General features: G+C 31.8%; 2 protein-coding genes and 1 non-coding gene across 4 annotated transcripts; 2 read left to right on the top strand and 1 right to left on the bottom strand.

Annotated features, from left to right (window-relative positions):
- Positions 1 to 4031: 4031 nt before the first annotated feature.
- Positions 4032 to 8822, bottom strand: LOC133037086 (uncharacterized). Its single transcript, XM_061113916.1, has one exon. It carries the CDS (start codon positions 8820 to 8822, stop codon positions 4122 to 4124), a length of 4701 nt encoding a protein of 1566 aa, XP_060969899.1. The 3' UTR covers positions 4032 to 4121.
- LOC115708427 (small nucleolar RNA R71) lies at positions 8329 to 8435 on the top strand. Its single transcript, XR_004009928.2, has one exon. It is a non-coding gene; the product is annotated as a small nucleolar RNA R71 (small nucleolar RNA).
- Positions 8823 to 16171: 7349 nt separating the features above from the next.
- Positions 16172 to 18227, top strand: LOC115705117 (CBL-interacting protein kinase 2). 2 transcript variants are annotated; one of them, XM_030632358.2, is made up of 3 exons: positions 16172 to 16288; positions 16437 to 16675; positions 16744 to 18227. In XM_030632358.2, the coding sequence occupies exon 3, from the start codon at positions 16858 to 16860 to the stop codon at positions 18043 to 18045; it is 1188 nt and encodes a 395-aa protein (XP_030488218.2). In that variant the 5' UTR covers positions 16172 to 16288; positions 16437 to 16675; positions 16744 to 16857; the 3' UTR covers positions 18046 to 18227. The 2 variants fall into 2 exon arrangements, with proteins under 2 accessions (XP_030488218.2, XP_030488217.2); XM_030632357.2 differs by having other exon boundaries at positions 16437 to 18227.
- The last annotated feature ends 979 nt before the right edge of the window (positions 18228 to 19206 follow it).

The following is a 19206-nucleotide window of genomic DNA, read 5'->3' as shown; positions in this document are numbered from 1 at the left end:
CTCACAAGCTCTGCACAATCCACGACACATGTGGAGCCAACGCGATCTGTACCAGTGACGGTTTTTATTCCTCCTCCTGTGTTTGTCCTCCGGGATTTGCCGGAGATAACCCTAAAGAAAAAGGTTGTGAGAGGAAAATCCAAATTATGGATTTACAGAAGACGAAATACATTAGACTCGATTACGTGAATTTCATTATACTTCGAATGAGGTGAGTTTGAGCGGAGCAACGAATCTGAGCGATTGCGAATTGAATTGTACGAGAAATCGTGATTGTTTAGGGTTTATGTTTAAATACGATGGTAGAGGCTCTTGTGTATTGAAGAACAAGAACGATTCGGATAATTGGCTTGTTAATGGTTTTTGGTCGCCAGAAACAGAAAGCGCCATGTTCAGAGACGACCTCACCACCGGAGTCAGGTACCGGAATCTATTCGACGTTGTGGTCGATGTCGTGATTTGAGAGAGAGGCGGCCATTGTTGATAGATGATGAATAAATGAATGTTGTAAAAGTTAGGGTTTTTTTAATTTTAGGTTTTGTTGTATACCAAAATGGTACGTTTTACATTTATCAACTCGCAAGCGCACGAATCTTTATTGTAGTATGGAGATTGTGAAGAACGAGGTCGAACCCATAGGAATTGCGTGAAATCGAAGAAAATACTTATTTAATCTAAGCTAATAAAACTCTAACCTAGTTCCGAAAATGGTGAGGTTTTTGGTAACAAAATAAAATAAAGTGTTTAAATGATAAAAATGACAGTAACAGATATTTTCAGAAATATTTTAGGATATTATCAAGAGTTCAGAATCTACTTAATGTATATAAAAATATTTATGTTTATATTGATTCTCATAATTTAATCAGTAATCAAACCAATTATTTTCTAATAAAAAAAATAGATTTTCCTTCGCTTTAAAATTATAACTTCTAAGCATTAAATGTGAAACAATTTAATGTAAATACAAAAAATCAAAGAATATTATTTTTAATAAAATATGGAACCAAGCATAAATAATTTCTAACTATCAAAAATACTTGATATTAAAGATGAAAGAAAATTATTTTAAGAAGCGAAAATCATAAGCATATATTATAATGAGAATCAAAAATAAAAATAAATACTTAATTAAATACACTAGGTTTCATCGTCCTCCTTAATAATAAGGGAACTTAGAAACCCATAAGAAAATTAACTAAGAAAGCGGTAAACTAACACTGAGCGCTCTGAGCGTTTTCTACGAATTTTTCTCGTCCGAAACCGAAACAGAATCGAATTCTAAAAACCTAAGCTTCTATTTATAGAAGGGTAGAAGGACTAATGTGCAATTAAACTTATTACAAATTGCAAGTGGGTAAAAATGTAATAAAAATAACTTAATTCGGAGTGCCACGTGTCACTGTCGGATTGGATGCATGTGGACACGTGGAGAGACGAGAGAATGCCACGTGGAAAGTGGCTGAAGCTACTTTGGGCTGAAGGGAATCGGACCAGAGGAGAACCACTCGCGCGCCTGGGAAGTGGCGCGCACGCACGGCTAAGGAGAAGCCGTGCGCGTCACGCGCGCGTGGGAGCAGAGAGAGGCGGCTGGGGTCAGGCTCCTGCTGGGCTTCTGCGCGCGAATGGGAGACCGCCACGTGTCGTGGCTGTTGGCTGGGAGAGAAAGAGGGCCAAATGGGCTTTTGTCCTTTTGTGCTCTCTTTTGGGCTTCAAAAATGCCATTTTTCATTGCTTTGGATCACATTTTTACCATTTTTCTTTTTCTTTTCCTTTCTTTTCACAAATGCTATTTTCTCAATCAAACACAAACAAAATTAAATCCAAACAAAATATTTTCAACATAAAATATATCACAATAATTTTAATGAAAATATTTATTTAAAATTTAATTAATTTGTATTTCTTTAAATAAATACAATGCATTTTCTTAACTTTTTATTTTTCTTTTTCTCAATTATGCCATAAATACTATTATTATTTATAAACAAAGATAAAATTAATCTTAAATAAAATATTTTCAATATAATAATATATTGCATTAATTTCTTGAAAATATTATAAAGAATTAATTTTATTTTGTATTTTTACACTATAAAATATGTAATATTTTGGCATTTAACACAACCCCTAACTAGCTTATTCCTAGTCCCTAGCAATTCAAGCGGATAACAAAATATTACCAAAATGAACAAATCAAACAAACTCTGACTAATCGAAACAAAATAAAATATTGGTGTAAACTCTAGAAAATACTATATATAAAAAATTACAATAGATATAATTCCAGATTTTTTGTGTGTGTGTTTCAAATCATATTCTTTGCTTTAATCATAACACAGATAATATTGAAAAATCTTTAAAGTAAAAAGTCTCAACTCCAAATCCTCACAGGTATTGAAATATTTGAAAAGAGGAAGGGTTGTCACTCTTGGAGTTGGAAAGGTATATTAATTTACGCTCAAATGGATAAAGATTTTTAGGACGAACAATGTAAACAACTATTGACCAATAGATAGGCTAACCAAAAATATTTTAAAATTCAAATGACAAGTTACTTTCGGGATTTCATTACAATACCTAGAGCCAAAATAAAGAAATAAACAACGATTTTTTTTTTTTATTTCGAAAAATAAACTATAGCAAAGTCTCTTTTGATTGATGATGATATATTATTTTTTTTTATATATATATATATTATATATGCATATATATTTTTACCGATATATATTTTTTACTTTGCTAAATGATTAAAACTAAGATATTGCTCTTTATATGATATATATGTATTTTTTTTTTAAGGGCAATATCCACAATAACTATTTACCGTAGCAAAATTTTATTTGGTATATTTTGAATTTTGACCAAGCTACGCTGAAAGAGAAATGTTGCTCTTGTTTGGTATTTTTTTTTTTTTTTTTTTTACAAGAGGCAACATGTGATAAGAAAATATAAAGATAATAAATTTACAATTAGGCTCAATTCTAAAAAAAAATATCCCTCTAGTAATTGTCATATTTTCAAATTTCAAAAAATTTCGATTTTACCAATTCAGAAGATCAATATATGTTCAAAAAGTCGTTTTCTCAATTCTCACTTCTCACGAAAAATGAAAGCTTTTAACTTAAGATTTTTCTCAATTAAATGTGTTAAAAACAATCAAATCATATGTTTGGTTTGTGCAATTTTTACTGGAATTACTATCTAAGTAACTAAATATAGTATAAACTAGTCTAACACAATATTTATTTATTCACATAATTAGCAGCAGAATTTGACTCAAAATTTTCAAAAAGGTAAGAAATTTATCGAACTTAACGCAAGAATATACTCAATACCCCCAACTAAAATGAGACAGTGTCCTCAATGTCTAAATATGTATATGATAAGAACATGAGATGAGAACCGAAAAAAACGGAGAATATGCACAGTGATAGATGTTAATTTTCTAAAAAAAAAAAAACAAATGACAGAAAATAAACTAAAATACTGAAAATAAAGAAAGCAATTTAAAGATAGGACCAGTAGTGAAAGACTTCACTAACCTTGGTAAATTGGATCGTGAAGGAGTGTTTCCTCCACTTCAGGTGGTGTTAATTCTAAAAATGGTTTCTTGCAGTTTGTCCATTGACTTTGAATATGTTACCGAGTTTTAGAATTTTCAATTTCAACGGACTCCGTGAGGAAAAACGGTACGAACGAGTAAATGGACCAGTCCATTTAGAACGTAACTAGGAAATGATGAAGGCGAGAGTTGTATAAAAGAACTTTCTGACCAGTGGAGAAATCTTTTCGCAAGATGTTCTTATCATGATACAACTTTGTACGTTCTTTGTAACTTTTTGCACAATCGTAAGCATCATTTCTCAGTTCTTCCAATTCATTTAATTGGAGCTTTCTTTTCTCTCCAGCTTTGTCTAGAGCAAAATTCAGTTGTTTAATTGCCCAAAAGGCTCTATGCTCTAACTCTACAGGTAAATGACAGGCTTTTCCATACACTAGGCGGTAAGGTGACATTCCAATGGGAGTTTTGTATGCAGTACGATATGCCCATAAAGCATCAGTTAGTCTCAGGGACCAATCTTTCCTAGTTGGGTTGACTGTTTTTTCTAGGATGTGCTTTATTTCCCTATTAGAGATTTCAACTTGACCACTAGTTTGAGGATGATATGGTGTAGTGACTTTGTGTGTAATGCCATACTTTTCATGAGATGTGCAAATGGCTTATTACAAAAATGTGTACCTCCATCACTAATGATAGCACGTGGTGTGCCAAAACGGGAAAAAATATTTTCTTTCAAGAAACGAACCACCACTTTGTGGTCGTTTGTGTGACATGCAACAGCTTCGACCCATTTTGAAACATAATCAACTCCAACAAGAATATACAAATTTCCAAACGAGTTAGGAAAAGGTCCCATAAAATCAATACCCCAAACATCAAATACATCAATAATAAGAATAGGGTTTAAAGGCATCATGTTTCTTCTAGACAGACTTCCTAACTTTTGACAACGTTCACAGGCTTTACAGTATGCATATGTATCACGAAAAATTGTGGGCCAATAAAAACCACATTGTAAAATTTTTGCAGCAGTCTTTTTACTACTGAAATGGCCTCCACAGGCATGATCATGACAAAAAGATATGATTTTAGTTTGATCACAATTCGGGATACATCTACGTACTATCTGATCAGGACAATATTTAAACAAGTATGGATCATCCCAGATAAAATTTTTCACCTCAGAATAAAATTTATTTTTATCTTGTTTAGACCAGTGAGATGGTATTTCACCAGTAACAAGATAATTTACAATGTCAGCATACCAAGGCAGAGAAGAAACATGCATCAATTGTTCATCAGGAAAAGTTTCGGTGATAGGGGTAGGCTCTTTACTAGTTTCAATAACTAGCCTAGATAAGTGATCAGCAACAACATTTTCAGACCCTTTTTTATCACGAATTTCTAGATCAAACTCTTGTAAAAGAAGTATCCAACGGATTAAACGTGATTTTGCATCTTTCTTTGACAAAAGATATCTTAAAGCAGCATGATCAGAATAAACAATTATTTTAGATCCTAACAGATAAGACCTAAACTTTTCTAAGGCAAAGACTACAGCAAGCAATTCTTTCTCAGTTGTGGAATAATTTAATTGAGCATCATTTAGAGTTTTGCTAGAGTAGGAAATAACATGTGGTATTTTATCAATTCTTTGCCCTAAGACAACTTCTATAGCATAATCAGAAGCATCACACATTATTTCAAAAGGAAGGTTCCAATCAGGAGGTTGAATAATGGGTGCAGTAGTTAGCATAGTTTTCAATTTCTCAAAAGCAATATGACAATCATGATCAAAAACAAATGCATTATCTTTTCCAAGTAAATGGCACAGAGGCCGTGAAATTTTGCTAAAGTCTTTTATGAATCTCCGGTAGAAACCGGCGTGACCTAAGAATGATCTAATTTCTTTCACAGTTTTAGGTGGTGGAAGTTTTGAAATAAGATCAACTTTAGCTTTGTCAACTTCTATTCCCTCAGATGAAATCACATGTCCTAAGACAATTCCACGTTTTACCATAAAATGACATTTTTCCCAATTTAGCACTAAATTCTTTTCTTTACAACGAATCAAGACAAGAGACAGGTGGTGTAAACATTCATCAAAAGAAGATCCATAAATAGAAAAATCATCCATAAAGATTTCCAAAAAATGTTCAACCATATCAGAAAAAATTGCAATCATACACCTTTGAAACGTCGCAGGTGCATTGCATAAGCCAAAAGACATGCGTCGATAAGCAAATGTTCCATAAGGACATGTGAAGGTGGTCTTTTCTTGATCCTCGGGTGCTATCGGGATTTGGTTGTATCCCGAGTAACCATCGAGAAAACAGTAGTACTCGTGACCAGCTAATCTTTCAAGCATTTGATCAATGAAGGGTAATGGGAAATGGTCTTTTCTGGTGAGGCTATTCAGTTTTCTGTAGTCAATGCACACTCTCCATCCAGTTTGGATTTTAGTGGGGATTAATTCATCGTTTGCATTTTTGACTACAGTAATTCCAGACTTCTTAGGAACAACATGGATCGGACTGACCCATGAACTATCAGAAATTGGGTATATAATACCCACATCTAATGTTTTAAGTATTTCATCTCTCACTACTTCTTTCATATTTGGATTTAACCTTCTTTGACACTCACGGGATGGCTTTGCATTTTCTTCTAAATGGATTCGATGCATGCACACCGAAGGACTAATTCCTTTGATGTCAGCCATGGTCCACCCTATGGCTTCTTTGTGACTCTTAAGAACTTGTACCAATTTCTCTTCTTGTTTCTTGTCTAACGCAGATGCGATGATAACAGGGAAGGTTTCTGACTCTCCTAGGAATGCATATTTTAGATCTTCAGGTAAAACCTTTAGATCTAACTTTGGTGGTTCAGGGAGTGACTGTGATTCTAATTGGCGAAAGGGTTCAATTGACTCAACTTTGGTGTTCCACTCTTCTGTGTTTATCAATGGTGTAGACTCTAACAAAGAATTTACACTATCAAAAGAACTTTCAAAATTCATACCAAAATGACTTACACAATTTTCAAAAGAATTATCTTTGTTTAGCATGAAATCTTGTGTGACAGAATCAATAAAATTTACCTCATATACATCATCGCAATCAACAGATTTATTAGCAACATTAAAAACATTCAACTCAACAGTCATATTTCCAAATGATAATTTAAGAACACCATTACGACAGTTGATGATTGCATTTGATGTGGCTAAAAATGGTCTACCCAAAATGATCGGAATTTGAGCACTTATGTCTTCAACAAAATGAGTATCAAGAACAATGAAATCAACAGGAAAATAAAATTTATCTACCTTAATCAAAACATCTTCTATGACACCTCTAGGAATTTTCACAGAACGATCAGCTAACTGAAGTGTCATAGATGTTGGTTTCAGTTCCCCTAGACCAAGTTGCTTATAAACAGAATAAGGCAATAAATTCACACTAGCTCCTAAATCAAGTAAAGCTTTGTTAATCACATGATCACCAATAATACAAGGAATGGTGGGACACCCCGGATCTTTGTGTTTAACAAGACTTTTATATTGAATTATGGAGCTGACTTGTTCCGTTAAAAATGCCTTTTTCGGAACATTTGTGTTTCTTTTTGCAGTACACAAATCTTTCAAGAATTTAGAGTAGGCAGGTATTTGCTTAATGGCATCTAAGAAAGGGATATTTATACTTACTTGTTTGAATACCTCTAAGATGTCACCATACTGACTACCTCTTTTGATCGGGAGCAATCTTTGTGGGAATGGAGCTTTTGGAATGAACGGTAAGGTTTGACTCGATTCTTCAACCGAGTCTTTGGAATGTGAACTTTCAGGCTGACTCTTTTCATTTTCTTTCAATGAGTCTTTGTTTATTTCAGCATCAGTTTGAGGTATGTAATCAGGTTTTTCAATTATTTTTCCAGACCTAAGGATAGAAATTGATTTAGCTTCTTCAGTAGGTCTAGATGTACTTACCTCGTACTGACTCTTTGGATTTGGAATGGGTTGACTGGGAAGTTTTCCCTTTTCCCTTTCAGCTACAGCAGTAGCAAGCTGACCCATTTGTGTTTCAAGCTTTAACAGGGATTGAGAATTTGTGTGTAAAGCTTGTTGGGTGGTTTGCATAAACTGTTGTAGTGTATCCTCTAAAGATGGTTTTCTTTGTTGTTGAGGATATGGCATATTAGGTTGGGCTTGACTCTGATTGGGCGTGTTGTACTGGTGCCCTTGATTCATTGGAGGCTGGTTCTGTCTCCATGAAAAATTTGGATGATTTCTCCAATTTGGATTGTAGGATTGAGAAAATGGGCTATCAGATGATTTCCCATAAGTTTGAAGAGCGTTTACTTCTTCAGAAAATGCCTCTTGGTATATAGGCAATGATGGACATGACTGGGCACTATGACTTGTACTATAGCATAAGGAACAAATTTCATTCCTATGTATAGGAGTATTCATGGATTGACTTAATGACATAGCTTCAACTCTCCTAGTTAGATTTGCTAATGATGTTTTAATATCTACGTCATCTTTGACATCGTAAATTCCACCTCTCTTAGGTGTGTTGGAAGCTTTCGATCTAGGATCTTGGCAATTCCACTGTTGAGAATTTACAGAAAGATTCTCAAGAGACTCCCAAGCCTCATCCCCTCTAAATTGCAAAAATTTTCCAGTGTGCATTGATTGTACCATTTGTCGGTTTGAGGGAGATAATCCATCATAAAAGTATTTTACCAATCTCCATTTTTCAAAACCATGGTGTGGACATTTTAGCAATAAATCTTTAAATCTTTCCCAACATTCATAAAATTCTTCGTGATCTTTCTGATAAAATTCGGAGATTTCTCTCCTAATATTATCCGTTTTAGACATGGGAAAAAATTTGGACAAAAATTTATTAACTAATTCATCCCAAGTAGAAATGGATCGGGCTGGGAGTGAATTTAACCAGGCTTTAGACTTATCTTTTAATGAGAATGGAAAAAGTCTAAGCCTAACAGATTCATCAGAAAAATTTTGAAATCTAAAAGTAGAGCAAATTTCTAAAAAATCTTTTACATGCATGTATGGATCCTCTTTACCTAACCCATAAAAAGATGGCAAAAGTTGAATTATGGAAGGTTTCAGCTCAAAATGTGTAGCATTTGTTTCAGGAAAAATAATGCATGATGGTGGATTAGCAGAAATTGGAGAAAAATGATCAATAAGAGTTTTTTCTTCCACATTTACTTGATTTGGTTCCATGATGTCAGAATTTTCACTTTTAATTTCGACCCACAATAATTTTCTTTTTACCAAACGATTTTTAGAATTTCGTTCCCAGCGAATCATACACTAAGTATCACAAAAATTAAAATAACATGAAAAAATTAGGAGGCGGTGCCTACCATATAATTGCGTAAATAAAGACTGAATTTAAAATATAGCGGGAAATAAATAATATGTATATTTGACAGAAATATAAATACTAATATTAATATATGTGCAGAAATAAAGACTGAATTTAAAATATAGCGGGAAATAAATAATATAGATATATATTTGACAGAAATATAAATATTAATATTAATTATAATTTATAATATATAATTATATTAATAATATGCTTTTCTTAATAGTTAAGTAATGTATATATAATAATAATATAATATAAATTTATATATATAAAAATAATTAACAGTAAGTAACGTAAGTTACTTACTGTAATATATAATAATAATAATATTAATAATAATAATAATATATAATTATATATATATAAATCTTACTTCACTATTAAGAAACGTAATATATAATATATATAATATAATAACTAGTAGAAGAATTATACCAACCTGAATTAAAGTAGTTTTTCTTCTTGCAGTTCCCCGGCAACGGCGCCAAAAACTTGTTGTATACCAAAATGGTACGTTTTACATTTATCAACTCGCAAGCGCACGAATCTTTATTGTAGTATGGAGATTGTGAAGAACGAGGTCGAACCCATGGGAATTGCGTGAAATCGAAGAAAATACTTATTTAATCTAAGCTAATAAAACTCTAACCTAGTTCCGAAAATGGTGAGGTTTTTGGTAACAAAATAAAATAAAGTGTTTAAATGATAAAAATGACAGTAACAGATATTTTCAGAAATATTTTAGGATATTATCAAGAGTTCAGAATCTACTTAATGTATATAAAAATATTTATGTTTATATTGATTCTCATAATTTAATCAGTAATCAAACCAATTATTTTCTAATAAAAAAATAGATTTTCCTTCGCTTTAAAATTATAACTTCTAAGCATTAAATGTGAAACAATTTAATGTAAATACAAAAAATCAAAGAATATTATTTTTAATAAAATATGGAACCAAGCATAAATAATTTCTAACTATCAAAAATACTTGATATTAAAGATGAAAGAAAATTATTTTAAGAAGCGAAAATCATAAGCATATATTATAATGAGAATCAAAAATAAAAATAAATACTTAATTAAATACACTAGGTTTCATCGTCCTCCTTAATAATAAGGGAACTTAGAAACCCATAAGAAAATTAACTAAGAAAGCGGTAAACTAACACTGAGCGCTCTGAGCGTTTTCTCTGGATTTTTAAATGCAGCGAAGCTATGCTCGAATTCTAAAAACCTAAGCTTCTATTTATAGAAGGGTAGAAGGACTAATGTGCAATTAAACTTATTACAAATTGCAAGTGGGTAAAAATGTAATAAAAATAACTTAATTCGGAGTGCCACGTGTCACTGTCGGATTGGATGCATGTGGACACGTGGAGAGACGAGAGAATGCCACGTGGAAAGTGGCTGAAGCTACTTTGGGCTGAAGGGAATCGGACCAGAGGAGAACCACTCGCGCGCCTGGGAAGTGGCGCGCACGCACGGCTAAGGAGAAGCCGTGCGCGTCACGCGCGCGTGGGAGCAGAGAGAGGCGGCTGGGGTCAGGCTCCTGCTGGGCTTCTGCGCGCGAATGGGAGACCGCCACGTGTCGTGGCTGTTGGCTGGGAGAGAAAGAGGGCCAAATGGGCTTTTGTCCTTTTGTGCTCTCTTTTGGGCTTCAAAAATGCCATTTTTCATTGCTTTGGATCACATTTTTACCATTTTTCTTTTTCTTTTCCTTTCTTTTCACAAATGCTATTTTCTCAATCAAACACAAACAAAATTAAATCCAAACAAAATATTTTCAACATAAAATATATCACAATAATTTTAATGAAAATATTTATTTAAAATTTAATTAATTTGTATTTCTTTAAATAAATACAATGCATTTTCTTAACTTTTTATTTTTCTTTTTCTCAATTATGCCATAAATACTATTATTATTTATAAACAAAGATAAAATTAATCTTAAATAAAATATTTTCAATATAATAATATATTGCATTAATTTCTTGAAAATATTATAAAGAATTAATTTTATTTTGTATTTTTACACTATAAAATATGTAATATTTTGGCATTTAACAGGTTTTTATTTTATTTTTAAAAAATTATATTGGGTTGGTTTTTGGTGGCCGATTGACAACATCGGGGCTGGAGTGGGGTTAGGGCTGGCCGGAGTTAGCAGTTGGGATGTGGTTGTGGTTGGGATCGTGGTGGTGCTCCGGTTGTGACTGGTTGGGGTTGGGTTGAAGAAGAAGAATACGAGCAGACGAAGAAGAAAAGAAAGAAAAAGAAAAAAAAAAGAAAAAGAAAAAGAAAAAGAAAAAAAGAAATTATTTATTTATTTATTTATTTTTATTTTTTTAAATTAAAATAATAACACCCACCAATAATATTCTGACACATGACATTTGAAATGGGTTTAACGGATCTGTTAACTTGGAGACCAACAGACAAATAAAAAATGAGGAAATTACACTCAGTATGGGATTTTAAAAGTTCTTATGATAAATATGGCACATTTAAGTTTGGCCAATTTATATGGTATTTTTTTATTTTTAGGTTTTTTTATGGTATTTGATATGCCATATATATGTAATTAGGTTTCTAAATCCCATATTTAATGTTTTTATTTGTTTAGGAATTTTTATTTGTCATTGATGCCGGAAAAGTCACGGAGTTTCTTCTTAGGGTCTTGGGAAAAATCACCGGAGTAGCGGTCGGTGCCGGAAAATTCGTCGGAGTTGCTGCCGGCGCCAGAAAATTCGTCGGAGTTGGCATTTTTGCCGGAAAAATCACTGAAAAATCACCAAGAAACCGGTTTCTTGAAGTCTAAGAAACCGGTTTCTTGGTGATTTTTCCGTTGACAATGCCAATTCTGACGACTTTTCTGACGCTAGCAGCTACTCCGGCGACTTTTCCGGCAGCGACAGTAAACTTCAGAAAAGTCATCAGAATTGGCATAGTCGCCGGAAAAATTACCAAGAAACTGGTTTCTGGTTTCTTGATGAAGAAACCAGTTTTTTGGTAATTTTTCCGGTAATTTTTCTGACGACAATGGCAATTATGACGAATTTTCTAGCATTGGTAGCAACTCTGACGACTAATACACCGACATCTACTCCGGTGACTTTTTCAGTACCGACAGTAAACTCTGAGAAATTCGTCAAAATTGGCATTGTCACCGGAAAAATTATCGGACTAATCACCAAGAAACTGGTTTTTTTTCGGTTTCTTGATGAAGAAACCAGTTTCTTGGTAATTTTTTTTGTATTTTTTTTTTCTCTATTTGGTTGATTGATGAAACTGGTTTCAATTATTTTCAGTGTATATCATTTTTGTTTTGTTTTCATAATCTTTATTATTGTTGTGTAACAAAATTAGTTCCTTGATGAAGAAACCACTTTCTTGGTGAAGAAACCAGTTTCTTGATGAAAAAACCACTTTCTTGGTGATTTTTCTAATGATTTTGCTGGCGACAATGCCAATTCTGACGACTTTTTTTACGCCGGCAATAACTCTGGCAATTTTTCCAACACCAGGAACTACTCCGGCAACTTTTTCGGCACCGACATCAAACTCCAGAATAGTTGTCGGACTTGGCATTGTCACCAGTAAAATTACCGGAAAAATCACCAAGAAACTAGTTTCTTGATGTTAGAAACCGGTTTCTTGGTGATTTTTCCAGCGACAATGCTAATTCTGATGACTTTTTCGGCGCCGGCAGCAACTCCGGCGACTTTTCCGGCACCGACGGCTACTCCGGCGACTTTCCGGTGTCGGCAGTAAACTCCGATGACTTTTCCAGCACAAGTGACAACTTCGGCAATCACTATAGTATTATTTGTTTTATTTTTTTAAAAAAATAAATATGAAGAGAATTTTAATATTTTTTATGGTAATTTAATTAAGTTTTTATTTTTTATGAATTTTAAATTCAGATTTCTTTTTAATGTCTTATATGGTTTTTTTTAGAAAAAAACCCATATTTTTAGTTTGATTGGTTAGATAATGCCATATTTAGTGGCATTTACTTTTTATGCCATATTTATCATAACCTTAATAATTTTTCCCATATTTTTGAAAATAGCCCATAAAAAATATGACCTTGATGACTATTGCCGCTATTTTTGGAGGTTAGGGACTTATTTGTATCAAACTGAACTTTTTGGGGACTTTTGCTGCAAATTTCCCTCATTTTTACGACTACAAGAAATTATTTTGCTGATAAATTTTTTTATAAAAACTATTTTTATAAAACACTCGGGATTTTTCAAGAACAATATGTAGTCTAGTCACTGTACAACCAAAAATATTGGGACTGAAATAATTGTGTAAATACAAGACAATATTTCTCCTAAATTAATATAATAATAACATTATAATAAAAGGAACTCTAATATTTTTAAAAAGCTCTTAATGGTAGTTCATAGTTTACCTCTACAGGCATAGCTGCTGACTTTCGAAAAAAAAAACTCAGCTGCTGCTTCATTAAATTTCAAAGTTATTATTTTCTTAAAAAAAGAAGAATATTCATTCAAAGTTTTAATGGACATCCTCCCAACACGTCATAGTAAATCATTAAATAATAATTATTTAGTACATATATATTTTTTAATACCTGATGTTGGGATTAATCCATTTCTCAAAACCTTATCTTGGTATTAGGGGAAAGTACAAACTCATTAGTATGGAACCAAAATATTTTTTTTTTAAGTGCAAAGCTTATAAAGAATTGTCTTATATTAATGTTTGTTCGACAGAGTATTTGAATCTTAACTAACATATGTAACACAAGTGCATAAAAAAAATACACATTGGAGAGACAAGTAATATTTATGGGTCGTTTTCGTGTGAATAGTTGTGACTCACATATTACAAGCAATTGTACTAAACACGATCTATTTATTTATTAATCATATCAAAAACTAAAATCTAAATCCTAATCCAACTATATGTTCTTTAACGAGTTGACTTGACATAAAAAATCAAGTTAATTGTAGGTCAACTTATCAACCTATAAATATAATTGTGTATACGCTTCAAAACATAAGTATAATTTCGTATAGTTTAATTTGTGGTATAAGTATTTAAATTTAATTTTCGGTTATAAATAAATATTTAAATTTAATTTTTAGTGACAATAATATCTAAGTTATAGTTTTAAAATTTCTGTAGGTGCATGACTGTTAAGTGTTAAGTAAATTATTACGTGATAATTTTTGATTGACCAAAATTATTAAATTTTTATTTTTCCTGGAATATACCAATAATAACTTGATATTTAACGGTCAGATACCTATGAATAGGGGTGTTCATTGGATCACATCCAATGTTTTTAGGCCTATCCAGATCCGATCCAATCATATATTGGATGTTAGATTTTACCATCCGATCCGATCCAATTAATTTCGTCATCCAATCGATCCAACATCCATTGGATGTTGGATTGGATCGGTTCTATCCATTGGATGTATTTCATATATATTTATTTATTTAATTTGGATTTATCCAATATTTTAAACCTAATATTTTTTGGATCGGATTGGATCGATCCAATATTTTAGATCCAGTATGTATTGGATCGGACTGGATCCATCCAATCCAAGAAAAAAAGAGTAAAACTTTAATGTTAATTTTTATATATACATATAAATTTGACGTATAACAATATAAAATCTAATTACTCATCCAAACTAAATGAAAATACTAATTAGTTCGATTGGATGCTGGATGTATTGGATTTTTAGACACCACATCCACCATCCGATCCGATCCAATTGGATATTTAAAAATAACATCCAATCCGATCCGATCACAATTGGATATCCAATGTTTGGCGGTCGGTTGTAATTGGATCGGTCGGTTCTCATTGGATTGGATCGATTTATGCACACCCCTACCTATGAAGTTCCAAAAATATAATTTAAGTATTATTATCGTCAAAAATTAAAATTAAGTAATTATTTACAACCAGTAATTTACTCTTGTGTATACTTATAAGTAAGTATTTGTCGTGTTATTTTCAAGTTATTAGGCAAATTGATTAACTCAAATATAGTTTGCTTAATAAATAGTTTAAGCATGTGAACTTAAAAATGATCCAACCCAATTTAATTAAAATTGAAACACGTTTATAAATATATTCCAAGTCATGTTAATATTATACCTGACCTATTTTGCCACTCCTGAAAAAGTATTCATAGGATAGGAGTTTAAATCTAGAGTAGTTAAGTTTTGTTGTAAATTAAAAAATATTTTGACAAAACTATAATTAAAAGTTAATGAGGAGACTTTTTTTTTTCAATAAAGAATACTAAGATATAGATTTATAGTTTTTTCTTTATTGTAGAAGGGGCGAATACATTATAAAAAAAATTCTTTCAATTTGTTTTTTTCTTTAAAAAAAATATAAACAGTTTAGTGTAATAAAAAAAAAAGAGTAGGTGTCAAAAGAAGTGGGGTGTGATTATTTATTTTCTCTTCTTCTCTTGAATATAAAAAGGAGAAGTTTCAGGAAGGAACATAAACTATTTCTTTGTGGCCTAAAACTCAATACAAAATTGACCGTTTAGATTTTATCCTCAACAATAATTAACGTACAAATCAATTTTGATAGATTTGAAATATAAAATGTATAGGAAAAAGAAATTTGATCATGTTACTTGTTTTTTTTATCATGTTACTTTCGCAGAAGAAAATATTAATTTTTTGAATTCATTAGAAGTTTCATTATTTTCTATTTATGCTTTTCATTCCTTTATTTGTAAGTAAAAAAAATGGGCAATTTATTTTATTTTATTTAATTTAATTTAATAATTGAATTGGTTTTGATTTGACAAATGAGAATGCTAATAAAGTCTGATAAAGAAGGCACGTAAGATCCTTGTAGGAGTAAGATTTCATTCATTTTATTATGATAACTTTGAATTGTTTCCAAAATTAGCAAGCAACAACAATAAGCAAATAAAGGCCATTAATTGAATAATAAAAAACGATTCGATTCCAACTAAGCATGAAAATTTGGATTAATTTTTTATTAGTTAAAAAGAAAAAAGAAAATCCAACTTTGTTGTGCTTTACAAACATTTCTATCCATTAGTTACAACTGTAAATTACTAAAATACCCTTATGATATGAGTTGTCAAGCTGTGATTGGTTTCAGGTGGAAAAGGTCTTCAACAACTATTTAGTATTTATAAGTTGTAAGAGAATGGAATGAAGAACGGACAGACCACACACTTTGTTTTGTGCTCTTCCATGTCTTTCATATATCTCTTCTCTTTTCATTTTGTTCTTTTACAAGCAGTGTCCTTTCTCCAAAGGTACATTCTTTTTCTCTTTTCTCCTTTTTCATTTTCCATTAATTTTGCTGCTAATTTGTTCTTGAGTTGTGTGTATGTTTGTATGTATGTATGCATTTGTGCAATGTACCATGGATTTCTTACATTTGTGTTTTTTTTGTTTATGTAGTGGACAAGCTTCATCAAAGCATAGGAATGCAGAGAAAAGATGTGTTCAATGCTTGTATTACATTCACCAAAACCTTTGACATAGTGTTCATATCTGGGCTGTGTTTACAAACTTTGGCTGAGTTTCAAGAGGAGAAACATATGCAAATGGGGGTGGTCATTGAAGGAGCTTCTTTTAAGTTGAAGCTCGATCTTGGTGAAGACGGTTGAGCTTAGTTACAGGAGATTATATATAATCAGGTACATATTTATAGGATTGGAAGTTTTTGGGTGTGATGGAGATAAATAAAGTGAATGTTTTGATGCAGAAATATGATGTTGGGAAATTGTTGGGTCAAGGAAATTTTGGCAAGGTTTACCATGGGAGGAACCTTGAGACTGGGCAGAGTGTTGCCATTAAGGTGATTGACAAGGAAAAGATTATGAAAGTTGGTATGATTGAGCAGACCAAGAGAGAGATTTCTGTTATGAGATTGGTTAAACACCCTAATGTGGTGGAGTTTTATGAGGTAATGGCTACCAAAACTAAGATTTACTTTGTCATGGAATATGTGAAAGGTGGTGAGCTCTTTAACAAGATTTCCAAAGGGAAACTTCAGGAAGACATGGCCAGGAAGTACTTTCAACAGTTGATCAGTGCTGTTGATTATTGCCATAGTAGAGGTGTTTATCACCGCGATTTGAAGCTGGAGAATTTGCTGTTGGATGAGAATGGAGTGCTGAAGGTGACAGATTTTGGGTTAAGTGCACTTGTTGAGTCTAGGCCAGAAGAACATGTTGTTATGCTGAAAACAGCTTGTGGAACTCCTGCTTATGCAGCTCCTGAAGTTTTGTGTAGAAGAGGGTATGATGGGGCTAAAGCTGATATATGGTCTTGTGGGGTGATCTTGTTTGTCCTTTTAGCTGGTTATTTGCCTTTCCATGATACAAATCTCATGGAATTGTATAAGAAGATAGGCAAGGCAAACTATAAATGTCCTAATTGGTTTTCACTAGAAGTGAGAAAATTGCAGGCTAGAATTCTAAATCCTAACCCGAATAAGAGGATTTCGATTTCCAAAATTATGGAAAATCCATGGTTCACAAAAGGGTTCAATTGTGAAGCCATAATAATAAGTAAGACAGAAATAACTCCATTTGATTCTGATGCAGCATTTGGCCATTGTGAACACAATGATACCATCTCAGAGGCAAAACATGAGTTAGCCAAACCTATCAATTTGAATGCTTTTGATATCATTTCTCTCTCAACTGGATTCGATCTTTCTGGTTTGTTTACAGAAAAGGATGACAAGAGAGTGACACAATTTACATCCACATGCCCCGCCTCTTCAATCATGTCGAAATTAGAGGACATTGCTCAACACCTAAAGCTGAAAGTGAAAAAGGACAGGGGATCCTTGAAAATGCAGGGAGCAAAGGAAGGCAGAAAAGGATTAATTTCAATTCAAGCTGAGATATATGAATTCACACCTGCCTTTCACTTGGTTGAGGTAAGCAAGTCCAGTGGTGATACATTGGAATACAAAAGAATAATGAAAAGGGATATAAGACCAGCTTTAAATGACATTGTTTGGGCATGGCAAGGTGAACAAAACAAGCAAGAATAATAAAAACACCACCATCAACAATTTCTGCACAATTACATTCTATTTTAGTGTGCTCGTTTTCTTAATGTATACATATACATATGTAGTACTTATGTTGTATTATTTGAGGTTTTCCTAATAACAATTGTGATGAGATTATTTGGGCACAATAAAGCAATAAAATGTTGGATGTTTCATTCCTAGATTGAGTATCCTTTAATAGAGTTTTTTCATTTTTGATTTTTCAAGTTTTTATTTGCTTAAATATAGACTGAATTATTAAGCTCTCTCGTCGTAATTTAATAACTACCGCAAGTATTATTTTTGTTCTTCTTCTTAGTCCATACCCTTGGAACGACTCCATCCGTACAATTTATTTTCTTAAAAAAAATAACATACAAAAATAGTGTTCCTTTTGCAGTAATTCTCCACAGAAGTGTAAATCAAATTGGATGGTGATTGATCATTTTCTGAAAATGAAATATAGTTGAGCAATAAACATTTGTTTATTAGTAACTAGGAAATTAAACTCTTATCCAATTTTTGTAATTTTTTTATTTATATGTATTTTTTTATTTATTCAGTGACATAATTTTAAATGTAATATTTTGATGCATCTATTACAAACAAAGTAATAATATTGAAATTAGACACATAATTTTTTTATTTTTAAGATATATAGAAAAATGAGGATTTTGTGACAAATATTAAAAACTCGAGAACTAAAAAGGTAATTGCATGTGTTTTTCTAATAAAATAAATAAAAAATAACACTTATGAATTTAGTCAATTGGGCTGATGATGTAGTTTTCACATTTTATTTTGTAGTATCAGTGGAATGTTATGTTCCTAAAGATGAATTTGGCCAGACAACTAATTTATTTTGTGGGACTATTTCTAAAACATATAATGGAAATTGAATGAAAAGAATTGTAAAAATAAAATGAACATTATATAAAATGCCACTTAATTTATTTTGCGTGTTCCTTTATATAAATATATAGATTTAGATTATTTTTTTTAGTATTTTACACACTTTTCTTAATGCTAAGATTTTGACAAAACGATAAATGAAAAATTATAACTATTTAAGCATGATTAAATTGAATACTAAAAATATTTTATTCAACCACCACACATGAAAGTTAAAAAAACTAATTTTTTTTCCAAATAAAAGTAAAG

Source organism: Cannabis sativa, chromosome 1, assembly GCF_029168945.1.
Source record: "Cannabis sativa cultivar Pink pepper isolate KNU-18-1 chromosome 1, ASM2916894v1, whole genome shotgun sequence".
In the NCBI taxonomy this organism is placed as follows: Eukaryota; Viridiplantae; Streptophyta; class Magnoliopsida; order Rosales; family Cannabaceae; genus Cannabis; species Cannabis sativa.
This window is presented reverse-complemented; position numbering and strand designations above follow the sequence as displayed.

Bases quoted from the DNA above. Each gene is read 5' to 3' on its own strand.
- LOC133037086 (XM_061113916.1), bottom strand. From the start codon at position 8,822: ATGGAACCAAATCAAGTAAATGTGGAAGAAAAAACTCTTATTGATCAT.
- LOC115705117 (XM_030632357.2), top strand. From the start codon at position 16,711: ATGGAGATAAATAAAGTGAATGTTTTGATGCAGAAATATGATGTTGGG.